Raw genomic sequence first — 12,378 nt, 5'->3', positions numbered from 1 at the left:
TGTGCTAATGGTGGAGAAACAAGTTACTGGTGCAGGAAAACCGTTTATCCGCCATCATCTGTGGCTATGCTAACTAGCTTTAGCATTCACTAAAGTCTCTGCTAGCTGCAGTGCAGCATAGCAATGAGGGATGAGGGAGGAAGAATGAGCAGCGCCACATGAGATTGTGATTGACAACACTAACTTATTTTTTTTTTACAACAAATAAGTGAAGAAATAACTTACAAAAGTTACGTACTGCAGCTTTAATGATAAAAGTACAAAATCAGACACATGGTGTTGGGTTGGACCAGGTCCTCCATGCTCCATGTCACATGCTTGTCTTCCTGCTCTGCTTAATATTACTTTAATACTTAAGTTCTTTGGTTAAATCACAAGGACTCCACTGGTTTTTAAGATAAAATAGCTTCTCATTAGGTAGTGATGCTGTGTGGCCCAGTGCTACAGCCATGTCCCAGCACTGGTGCAGCTCCCAGTGGTTTAGGACCCATTCATTGTTATACCCTGATACAATTTGATGTGCTCTGCTATAAGATGAGACTCGACAGGTTTTAAGTGCATTACAAGTGTTTATCACATCATGATGTTTGGAGAACCTTTGGTGTTTTTATGTGCGTTATTAGAGTGACGGCAGCAAAGAGGAAAAACAGATAAAAGTGTAGCAGACATCAGTCTGAACTGCTGTGTGTGAATCGCTGAAACAAACAGCAGCTGCTGAAGAGGAGGGTAAAGTACCAAGAGCAGTGACGTAAATCTGCACATCTGATAACATAGAGAGACCCACTTTTATGAGGACATACATGTTTGTGAACTTATTTTGTAATTTGGACAATTTTGACATTATATAGAATTAGTTTAAATTTAGTTTAAACTGTGTAATTTGCAGATGTTTCTCAATTGTTCTTCATCTTTATCTTCATCACTCTCAAACTTAACTATTATCAAAGGGTTTTGTTAGTTTGGTTTGTCTTTCTTCTGTTTTTATGCTAGAAAATAACATAACTTTTCTGTTTATAAACGGGACATATAGTTTGGAGTGTTTCTTCTTGATGCATCATTAAAGACAGATTTTCCGAGATGCCAGTTGAGTCCTGAGCCCATAGGTTCCCATGTTTTCATTTTTTAAATCTCTTGGTATTTCAAAAAGTCACGAGGCAGTGCAGTTTGAAAAGCTCCAGCTGCCTTTGGAAGAGAGCCTTTCCACTGTTAATCATAGTGTGTTCATTGTTAGAAAGCTCAGTTTTAGCCTCATCTGTTCCAGGTGAAGACTCAGTCTGCAAATATGGGAAAGAATCATTGGTTGGAAGATGTTTTAGTTTGTGCTTAAACAGACAAAACAGATGGACCTCTGAGATTGGAATTTGGCTATATCTGCAGTCTTCTGGCTGTGAATTTACTGAGGTTTTCACAAAACTAAGCAAAATTCAATTGACATAAATGACAAAAAATATTGTCAAACTCAAGTTTTCCTTAAAAAAAATTGGAAAAACTAATTAATGTGTAACATTTTATTAACTGTTCCTAAGTTTCACACTAATAAAGGCAAAAAATGCTTCCAGTTTGCTGCCCCCTTTCTGGAATAACTACAGAAAGACTCAAAGTTGAAGGAAATGGTTTCTCCTGATTTACTTAAAGCCACTTTTAATAAGTTTGTAAATAAGATTTGTTAAAGCAATTACAAAGAAATTTATTGAGCGTTATTTTATCCTCATTTTTACTTTCATGGATATGTTTGTTTTTTGTTATTTCTCTTCCTTTTTTAATCCATAATGTATTTTTATTGGTTTTGGATGTCTGTGGTTTTATGAGTCATAATTGTCGGTGTGCTGCTGCTATTCTTGGCCAGTTCTGTGTTGAAAAATATATTTTTAATCTCAATGAAACATACCTGGTTAAATCAAGATTACAATCAAACAAGCAAACAATTGGACATAATTAATGGTGTTAACTGTGAGTCACTAGTGACCTAAAAAAAATTCATAAGCTTGAAAAGGTTGATGGTGACATCCAGTGGACAGAAGAAGCAATTGCATAACTTCAGGAACACCAACATGTTTTATTTTTTATTTTAATAATGAATAAACCCACTAGCTGTAAATGTTCTGATATTTAAAAGCCCATGATTAGTTATTCTAAAAGAAAAAATAAATAAATAATAATAATAATAATAATAATAATAATAATAATAATAATAATAATAATAACCCAAAACCATTGCATATAATCTTACATTCAAAAGAATGCAATCTAATTATTTGATATTAAAATATTTAATTTAGCAAGCAGGTTCTGAAAATCAATTTTTACATACTACCTCATAGTTTCCCAGCTGAATTGCTTTAAAGTAACATCCCCGATTTTGATGCCTGACATGGTGGTTGATAAGGAATATGAAAGAAAAAAACTTGTGCATGCAAAGTCAGTCTTTATTGAGCTGAAATGTATATTGAGGAAACATTTTGTCAAATTTTACTTACTGTACAAATTTTGCTTACTGAAAAAATTTATTTAACACATATGAAATTAAAACAGCTGAATATGAAACATGCATTAGTAAAAAATAAAATTATATTTCATACAAATATTTCTAAGATGAAGAAAAAATAAATCACAACAAAAAGAAAAAGGTTTTTCCCTATGAAAGTTACAAGTAAATAAGCAACACCTTAAACTAAACTAGGAAGACTTCATGGTTAGTGACACTAGTAATGCAACGGGGGAAATTGGTAACCTTTTGATAAAACTTATTTTTTGAAAGCTCAAGAAAGAAAAATCACACAGAGGTTGAAATAATTCTTAGATCTGTGCTCTTGGGTTGATTTGAGCACAACCTGTTGATCGGCCGCCCATTGGATCTCTTGAGTAGATAGCAGGCACAGGTCTGTTGAACAGGATGCTGAAAGGGCGGTATGAATGATTTTCCTTTATAAGCCACAGAATTAATGAATCCATGTGAGAGGAACCAGCAGACAGGAATCGGTTTGGTCAGGAATGGATCTTTCAGAGTTGAGCCATTGAGAGTTGGAGTAGGAGCTTTCAGTGTCGGACAATTCAGATCTTTCATCGTCCAAACATTCAGAACCAGCACTTTCATAATTGGACCATTGAGGCGGCGGTGACTACTTGGTAGAGAGCAGAGTTGAAATGAACACACAGAGAAAAAGAGAAAGCGACAAAGAGAGAGAGAGAAAAATAAAGTTTCCATAAAATTAAATAACTGTCCATCCACTTTCACACTAAAGTATTTTTAATGTGTCTTTGACACATAACACACTTAGCTGTTAACCTATCTAACATTCTAGCATAGAGATATTCCAATCCGGTTCTCGAGGGCTGATGTCTTGCAACTCTTAGGCATGTCTGTGGTCCAACACACCTGAATCAAATGGTTGAATTACCTGCTTGGGATGCAGCCAAGTTCTCCAGAATTGTGCTAATGACCTGATTATTTGAGTCGGGTGTGTTGAAGCAGAGATGTTGCAGGACTCAGGCCCTGGAGGACTGGATTTGAATACCTTTGCTCTATCATAAGGGTTATGTTCAGCAATATCAGACTCGCATTAACTCTCTGGTTTAAAACCTGCTCATCCTGAGAATATGAACATGAAAATAATACAATTTATGTAGTTAAAATTAAAATACATCTTAAGAATATTGGCACTAACTGATACAGAAGCTGATATTGTTAACAGGTGCCAGATTTAGAAAATGTTGACATGAACACTAACACATTGCCTCTTCATTGCGCTCTTGGGTGTTACCTGTTCATTACGCTTCCTTTTTGCTGCTTGAGTCTTCCTTCCATTGTAGTCTGCTGGTTTGGATCTCTTCTGAGCTCCTTATGGTTTCATTTAAAAGAAAGGGGGCCAAAATTAAAAACAAGCATGTGCATTTACATGACTCAGAGTTTGAATTATTACACTTTCCATCTTGGGAAACTGCATTAATTCTGACTCAGTTTGAATTAATGGAGTCTGGATTTATGTGTGAGGCCTAATATAATTATTTTTGTCTTTCATGGTAAAACTTCAGCCAGTTTTGTTTTGTTGTAGCACTGTTGCTTTGGATCAACCCAGCCTGGGATCTTTCAGTTAAGGAGTTTGCATATTCTCAATTCAAAAATGTTCTTTGGAAGCTCAAAAAACAGCCTTGTTTTTTGAGCATGACAGTTTAACCTGTTTAGGTTAATTGTTCTCTCTAAATTGCCCTTATGTGTGAGATTGTGTGTCATTAGTTGCTGCCCAGGGTGACCCCACCTTTTGTACACTAACGGCTCTCTGCTGAAACACTGAGCAAGATGAATTGAAATGAATAGAAGTATTTTTCTTTGGAGTTTGTTGGAGGATAGCATCCCTCTTCTTTTGTCTTGGTGCATTAGGTTTTCACCAGGCATGTGTAGGTTATCTCCAGCTACTCAAGCTTTCTCTAACTTTCATAGAACCTGCCTGTTAGATTCACTGGAAATCTTATTGCCCTATGCATATAGACACAACCCTCAACATGTTAGATGGTATGAAATTAATGAATAATGTATAGGGTACTTCTCTTTGGAGTTTGTGTTTTGCTGGATGCTTTTCTTTTTGGGGGTGCGGCCTTTTTCCTTTGTTGTTGGGATCTTCGGACAGTCTTTGAGTCCACAGGATAATGGTCAGTGACACTAAGAGCCTTAGAGAAAGATAGAGGAATATGAAGTAAATAAAAAAATAGAACGTTTAGCAAATAAAACTCCAATGTATTTAACAAAAGAATAAGAAGCAAATGGAAAACATACTGCAGTGGTCTTAGTTTTATTTCTAAATATATAATAAGACTTTCATATCCCTCCTACATTACTGCATATTTGCTTTGTATTTCCATAGCATACAAGGATACAAGGCTTTTAAGAAAATGACAAGACATCATTGCTTCTTTACTAAATACCACATAGACAAAAACTTTCTCTTGCTTTTACCATTATGGGTACTCTATTAAATTACTGAAAGGTGTTAGCCCTAGAGACTACATATTTCCAAATAAGTCACAATATTGTTCTTTTCTTGAATCTTGAATGTCACCTGCTGTCCTCTCTTTCTTTTTGCTGCTGAATTCTTCCTCTTCTTGGATTCTGCTGGACTGGCCCTCTTCTGAGGCCCTGATGATTTAAATTAAAAGAGAAGACAAATATTTTCACCAGAACAAAATAAGACACAGATGTGAATTTATAAAGGCTGCACTTTCACTTCAATTTCCTGCTTTGTACTTATAACATTTTGTCATGTCCAAGTGATCCACCTAGCACTGTACATTGCATTCAGTCATTCACAAGCTGATGGTGACCAGCTACTGGATAGTAGCCACAGCTGCTCTGGGTGAGGCTGCCATGCAGCAGTGCCACCAGGCCCTCTGACCACTCCCACAGGTAAGGCGGGAATCAAACCAGTAACCCACAGCTTACAGGACAAACGTCTACCAACGCCACCATCATTGACATTAAAGTTTAATTCAAACTGGAGTCTACGTCAAGCTTAATTCATAATTCACACATTATATATGATTAAAGAGGAAGTTGTGAATTAGAACTATTCTATTAGGATCAAAGAAAACTCTTATTGATTTCTTTTCTTGAGAGTAAAAATGCTGAGATTGTGATTTTTATTAACAAAAAAAAGTATAGATCAGACCTTAAATAAGTCAGTTTATCACTTTTCATTTTCATTCCTGGACTTTTATCTGTCCTTCCATTCATAAAGTTGTAGAATACAATTTCTTATAAAAATGTCTTTTACATATTTCTTGGCTTTCGATATTTCATGACCGCATATTATGAGAGAAATGATCTGTTCACAAGGGATGTTGACTGTGCTGAGACACTCTTCCTGACTCTGATTGGTTGTTTCTGGCCAAGCTGTGTATTTCTGCAGATAGCAGGAGGATAAGAGGGAGGAGACAAAGGAGCTGAGTGTTTTCACAGATTATCTGTCTCACACTATCAGGCCATAGTGACAGTTTCAACAAATATGAGAAGGACATATTTGTATAAAAATTATGTACTGCATCTTTAAGTTTGAAAAGGCAGATGTTACTAAAGTATTCCAGTGCTTGTGACATTAGGAAGTCCAGTTTGATTAATCAATTACACTTTGAAATATTAATCTATGTGGTCAGTAAAGTAAAGACTACCTTTTTTCGAAGGTTTTCCTTTGGTGGATGTTTTTCTTGCACAACATGTGGCTTTCTTCCTTCTTCTCACTGCAGTCTTCAGCTCCACCTCCACAGGATAATGGTCGCTGACGCTAAGAGCCTTGGAAACCACAAGGGAAAGAAGAGTGTTCTGCTCTTTAAAAGCTTCAACTCATTTCTGACGTTTACAGTTGTGAACATGAAACTTACTACTGTCTTATTTAGCCTGAACTCTCTCTGGAAGTTGAAAGGTTTGGCTGAATTGGGGACGATGGTGTTTTGCATTTTCTTTGTGTACACCACAATCCTGTTGGAACAAGAGGCATCACAGTGTCTTCAGTGTGGTTCTTAAAACATTCAATTCCTCCCAATTATGCATTACCTTGTCCTTTTATACCAAATAAAATCCCAATAACACACAATTAACATGGATTTAAAAAAGCACACATTCTAAAACAGAATTGTTTTTAAGAAAGAAAATGATCCTGTCATGGTCATCTGTTAAGTTAATCTGAGTTAAAAATAATCTTTTATGAATGGAAAGAGCTGTCTAAGGACAAGATGAAAGGCCTGTGAATGGCTTTTTCCATTTATTCAATGTATTTACAGAGCCATTTTGTTTAGATTTTATAGTTATAACCATAAGATGGAAAAATACCATTTCAGCATGACTGTATGGGTTGCATACTAAATTCACAGAATGTGTTAAGATAACGCCTCACCTGTCATAGGCGTGCTTGTTAGAGTGAGTTGTTGTGTCAACCGTGTCGTCAATCAGCCAATAGAAAGGAGGAGAGGAGATGCGTATCACTTTCTTCTTCTTCTTTGAAAGATATGAACCAGCTGCATTGAAGTCTCCCAGAACCATAATGTTCTGAAAAAGAGAAATATTGGTAAAGCCGTTGCCTATCATAATGTAGCATTCTGCTGTGTTTGTCTGGTTTTTACATGACTTCAGCAAAGGATTATGATAATTATTTGTCATTCTAGTTAATTTAGCACTGTTCATTTAGTGATTAGTTTGTTCTTGTTACTCTGTGCTCATTATTTCTAAGTTTGTGTTAAACTATTCAGCGGAGTCGCAATAAATGAGTGACATAGTGATCATAAAGATGTATGCATCTCAGTTTGTGCTTGTGCCTCAAAAACGCCATCTGGTGGTTGGTTCTTAAGCTACATCGAGAGGTGTACTTTCATTCAGTAGCTGTGAGGTACCAGAGTACAATCTTCATTTAGGGAACATTTTATGTGAAAAGAAAGTGCAAAAATATAGTTAGTTTCACATTCTCAAGTTTTTCTTGGATATCAATCTTTAATCCTTACCGGGCTTTTCCATTTCTTTCTCATGGTTTTGACCACATCATGGAGCTCATCCAGTTCTTTCTCAGCATCATTTGGTTGGGTGTGAACCGGGATCAGGACCAGATCTTTGGCAACTGTTGTGGGACAGAAGAGAGAAATCCCAAGTATACTGTATTCCTATACACACATTAACAAACTTGAAAGTTTATGTTGTAGATTAAACCTTTTATAACATAATGCACTTACAACAACACAAAGAAAAAAACACTGACTTGATTATGAAATCAATTAATTAAATGGCTAAAATGATGCAACAGTTTCAACTGAAATACAATAATTGTGATTCAACATATTCATCTTGGAGTATTTTTACACAGTGCTGCTGAAACAAAAATGTCTAAAAACAAATCATTTATAATAAACTTCACAGCATTCTTGATACAGATAGGTGCATTTGTTTTATTCCTTAGCAACCAATGTATTTTATGAATAATGAAATTACCTCTGTTAACATTAATGATATTTTAAGACAAAAGTATTAACCATACTAAGAACTTAAGGGATACAATGACAATAATAAAGATGTGACAGAAAAGCAACTGCTGATATTCTGGCTTTGTCAAACATTGCGTATTCTAATATTTGTTCTTCAGTCAACAGTAATTATAGTAATTATTCTAAGTCTGAGCAACAAGCTAATCACAGCTAATGGTGTAATAAAATCATTAGATGAACAGCGCAGACCTGTGGTAGGACAGTAGAAGCGCAGAATCAAGGGCTCTCTGGCAAAAGCGTCTTCGTCCCCCGGCTGATTGTCTTCATACTGATGCTGATCCGTTAGTTCGACCTCATCCTCTCTGAAACATACAAAGCACCGCAGAGAGAGGTAAGATGAATGTAATGTATGATGAAGATACTTTTTTATGTTACTGACAGCCTCTGAAACATGGTTTATGTGACCCACCTATAGAAACAAACAAACTTCTCCTTGTAGCCATTTCTGCCGAGAGCTGAGCTGCAGACCATTTCATATTTATCACAACTGTTGGAAACAAACACGGCATAAGAAAACATTAACTTATATTATTATCACAATGTTATTATATTTTCATGTCTTTGCTGTTTTCAGTTATAACAGCTTTGGTCTTTAATTTTCTTCTAAATCTTTGCAAGGTCATCTTAAACCTCTCTTTTGAAACACATTTTCATGCATCCATATCTGTCAGATTTTTGCTGTAAACAACCAACATGATTAGGTTTTTGCATTTTGTTTTTATAAGTTACACTCACACAGCTCTGAGCTTTTCCAGTAACATCTCCATTGCTTTCCCAGTTTTATCCATCACCTCCAGTATGAACACTATGCTGTACTGAGAGATGATCTAGGAGAAATGTATGGCAAGTAAAAAACATATTCATGCTTTTCTTGTTCCCATTTCTTTTTATGCGACTTCCTATTTCATTTGCCATGATTCAATTAAATTCCATTCAAGAATGAAAAGCATTTCTTACCTTAATAAGGTATTTGCAAACTTTGGTGTTTTTGACTTTTCGAAGTCCCAGTTTCTTTGCATTGAAGGCGGCGATTTTCATTTTGATCTCATTTAATAAAAAAAACACACATGTACACAAACACGCATGCACGTGCACACACACACACACACACACACACACACACACACACACACACTAGTATGTTTAAGAATTTACAATCCACACTTTAGATAACTTAAGTTTTAGGGTTTTAATTTATACATGACCTAACATTTACCAGGTTTCAATGATTATACTGTGGTGTAAATGTAACCTGAAGTTTATAAAGGCACGTTTATTCTATGATGTTAGCTAAGGAGTTGGTTAAAACCTACATTTTTTAAAACCTGTTAAAAGTCCAGAGAAGTATCAAACTAAACAACTTCCTCAAGAAAAGAACAGTATCTGAAAGTCATATCTTGAAAACAATGCTTAGAAAATAGACTACGGCAAACATTCTTCCTAAAACATCAGAATGTTAAACTGAAAATGAATAACAGACCAAAGACTAATGAAAAGCTTCAAAGGAAGCTTTAGAAATGATTGTATAAAAATGCACTTGAACAGCAGAATCTGAGGAGGTAGAGGAGGCAGATGCAGTATGACACAATAAATGAGAACTACTGAAAGTTAAGAATCACAAATTTATAAAGAAATGAAACAGCTGTTTTACTTACAAAATCAGACTAAACAAATACTTTCCATTTGCAAAGTAATGACAAAATAAGGAATGTGAAGTAAGTAGAGCAAAATACTTACAAGTCTAGTAATGGTGATCAGAGTCAGAGAAATTCAAAAAAGTGCGGGAAGGAGCTTTGCCACTCAAAAGGAAATGGCACTGCAGAAGCAGCTCAACAAAAAGTTTTCCAACTGAAACCCGCCCATCGTGGTCCATCACACGCCACTCATGCTTCCTGCTTTTGTTAATGTATTTAAGGTAAGGAGAATTTCACATTTTTTGTTTGATATTGGGCACTGTGGCTGATAAAATGTGCATGCCTTTGATGGTGTGAGTCACCTCCTAGTTGCCTAAGAAAACAGGAAATTAACATGTTTGCCCTGCTTAGCAGGAAAGGAAATTGTCCTCCGATGAGAGCACTGGCAAAACAAAGACTTTTTCAGATGTGTTTTTGAAGTTTTCTGTAATGTTAATTTGAACTGCTGATGTGAGGAACAAAAAAAAAACAACTGACTTTGAACATTCCTATTCATACACAGGTGCGATAATTTTACTATTTGGACCAAGTGTGATGAAAATGCCTTCAGATGTGATTAGATTGAACTAAATAATCTTATCTCCAGACACTGTCCTTTTGAGATTTCTCAAAAGCGGGAGAAACGTCCCGCTTTTGAGGATGATATTCCAGATAATCCCTGCTGGCAGCGCCAGAGAAACGCTGCCATGGGAACCGTGCCCACTAAGGTCCCACATCCCATTTGCTCAGAGATGTTACAGCACTGTTACTGGACCACAGTGGTTTCACAATGACTCACTTAGATTTTATTTCTCTTTTCCAAACTTTCCCTAAAGTTAACTAATGAACACAGAAAATTCAAATTATCCAGAGGTTTACCTTTGTAGAGGAAGAGATGATCTTTATCCAGTAGATGTAATCAGCCCCATCAAATTTCTCTAAGTGTCACTTAACCAATAAGAGTGTCATTATTAATTATTGATATTTTGTGTGACAGGATCCAGTATAATAATTCAATTTACAATCGACTTGTTAATATATTGGTATTCTGAGAATATCATATTCTTAATAACTTTCATGATGATGTACATTGCCTGACGCTGTAAAAAAGTATTTGTTATTCACAGGACTTCACATCCTGGATATCGCCTCTTCCAGCTGTTGCCATAACCTTTTGTCCAAATGCAATAATGGCTATGACTTTATAATAAAAACACCATCATATCCCTCACATTAGAGACCATAACTCTACAAGTGCAATTTATTTACATAAGAGGACATTTTCTACATATTGTCATGTAGTGCATTTATTATACTGAGTCGTTTTTTCACTAAAGTTACAGTAAAAATTTGTTTGTTTACAATTTAACTCCTTGACAGATAAAATGAATCCATTCAATTTTGTTACACTAGCTGCATTTCCCTTCACTGTATAATTGCAAAATTTAATATTTCAAAAATAAATTTGCTTAATTGAAACGCACCAATTTTGAAACAAAAAAACTAACAAAACAAAACAAACTTGGTTGTCAATAAAAAGTTCTTGCGTTAGGTTGAGGTGTTTTGTTTGGTCGTATTAAAATTGGTTTATTTCACAAAACTGCAATACAAACACTTTTTTTGCTTCACACGAGTCACATGATCAACAACCGGATGAAGAAGAAAACAGCAGGGAGGATGATACTGTGGCATGTTTTAATGGATTTTTGCATTCAACTTAGGTAACACTTTATTTGAAGGGGTGTGCATAAGACTGACATGGCACTGTCATAAACATGACATAACACCTGTCATGAACATAAAGGAGTCTTTATGAATGTTTCAGTTTCAGTTAAAAGTACTAACTTTGCATGGTTTTGTAAATTATGATAATTTAGTGCAATTTTTTTAATGGACTTTTAATGCAACTTTTAGAGCAACTTTGCATTAAAAGTGTCATTATTTACCAAATGACACTTCATGACAACTGTCATAGACATTCATAAAGACTCCTTTGTGTTCATGACAGGTGTTATGTCATGTTTATGAGAGTGTCGTGTCAGTCTTATGCACACCCCTTCAAATAAAGTGTTACCTAAACTCATTTATGTGATTTTAATAGCATTTCTTACTTAATGGAAATATTGCAATTTCGAAATTGTGCTTTTTTTTTTTTTTTAACTTTAATGAAATATTGACAAGGTTTTACACATATTTGTAATGGAAACGCAGCTAGTGCCAGTCAGGAAACTTAAATCAGAAGTGTGTAGTGTAGGGAATAATTATTTGATAATTATTTGTTAATAGATTTTTTTTAAACTGTTTTGCAGTGAGGCATGTTTTTATCAGAAGGAAATTGATGTGTGCAAGTTGCTGGGTCACTCTGACCTGAAAAGTCAGAAAGGAATTCAGGAACTGGAAAGATGTGCTTTAAGCAGCTCGGCTGATAAGAAACAAGTAATCAGGATTAAAGGAAACTTTCATATCAGTTCACCGTGAGAGTCGCAGGTTTTCTGAGAAGTTTGTGAATATGGAACCGGTGTTTAAAAACAAAAACAAAAAAACAAGCAGGTGAACCAGGGTCCCTCAAATGTTGGCCTAAATAAAGCCAAGTGTGATGATTTGTTTTTGTAATTTGCCTCTTTTTCACTCCCCTACATGGAAACTTCCAGTTCAACATTTTTTAAAAATAAAATAACATCTTATTGTA

The 12,378-nt window shown here is 35.3% G+C and overlaps 1 protein-coding gene and 1 long non-coding RNA gene across 3 annotated transcripts in view; one reads left to right on the top strand and one right to left on the bottom strand.

Annotated features, from left to right (window-relative positions):
- Nucleotides 1-12,378, top strand: part of LOC106957079 (uncharacterized) — a 37,958-nt gene that overhangs the window by 17,159 nt on the left and 8,421 nt on the right. The gene's annotated exons all lie outside the window — the stretch shown is intronic.
- Nucleotides 2,409-10,731, bottom strand: LOC106957077 (deoxyribonuclease-1-like). Of its 2 annotated transcripts, none has more exons than XM_015048280.1 (13): nucleotides 9,754-10,731; nucleotides 8,974-9,060; nucleotides 8,752-8,843; nucleotides 8,426-8,503; nucleotides 8,206-8,318; nucleotides 7,483-7,595; nucleotides 6,882-7,033; nucleotides 6,370-6,466; nucleotides 6,160-6,280; nucleotides 5,055-5,131; nucleotides 4,542-4,665; nucleotides 3,762-3,838; nucleotides 2,409-3,119 (listed from the first exon to the last, which is right to left on the bottom strand). In XM_015048280.1, exons 2-13 carry the CDS (start codon nucleotides 9,052-9,054, stop codon nucleotides 2,940-2,942), a joined length of 1,305 nt encoding a protein of 434 aa, XP_014903766.1. In that variant the 5' UTR covers nucleotides 9,055-9,060; nucleotides 9,754-10,731; the 3' UTR covers nucleotides 2,409-2,939. The 2 variants fall into 2 exon arrangements, with proteins under 2 accessions (XP_014903766.1, XP_014903767.1); XM_015048281.1 differs by having other exon boundaries at nucleotides 3,038-3,122; nucleotides 9,754-10,729.

This window comes from Poecilia latipinna, unplaced genomic scaffold (assembly GCF_001443285.1).
Source record: "Poecilia latipinna isolate Pla-1442-1.1 unplaced genomic scaffold, P_latipinna-1.0 Scaffold871, whole genome shotgun sequence".
Classification (NCBI taxonomy): domain Eukaryota; kingdom Metazoa; phylum Chordata; class Actinopteri; order Cyprinodontiformes; family Poeciliidae; genus Poecilia; species Poecilia latipinna.
Note: the sequence above shows the minus strand (reverse complement) of the source record. Positions and strands in the feature narration are given on the sequence as shown.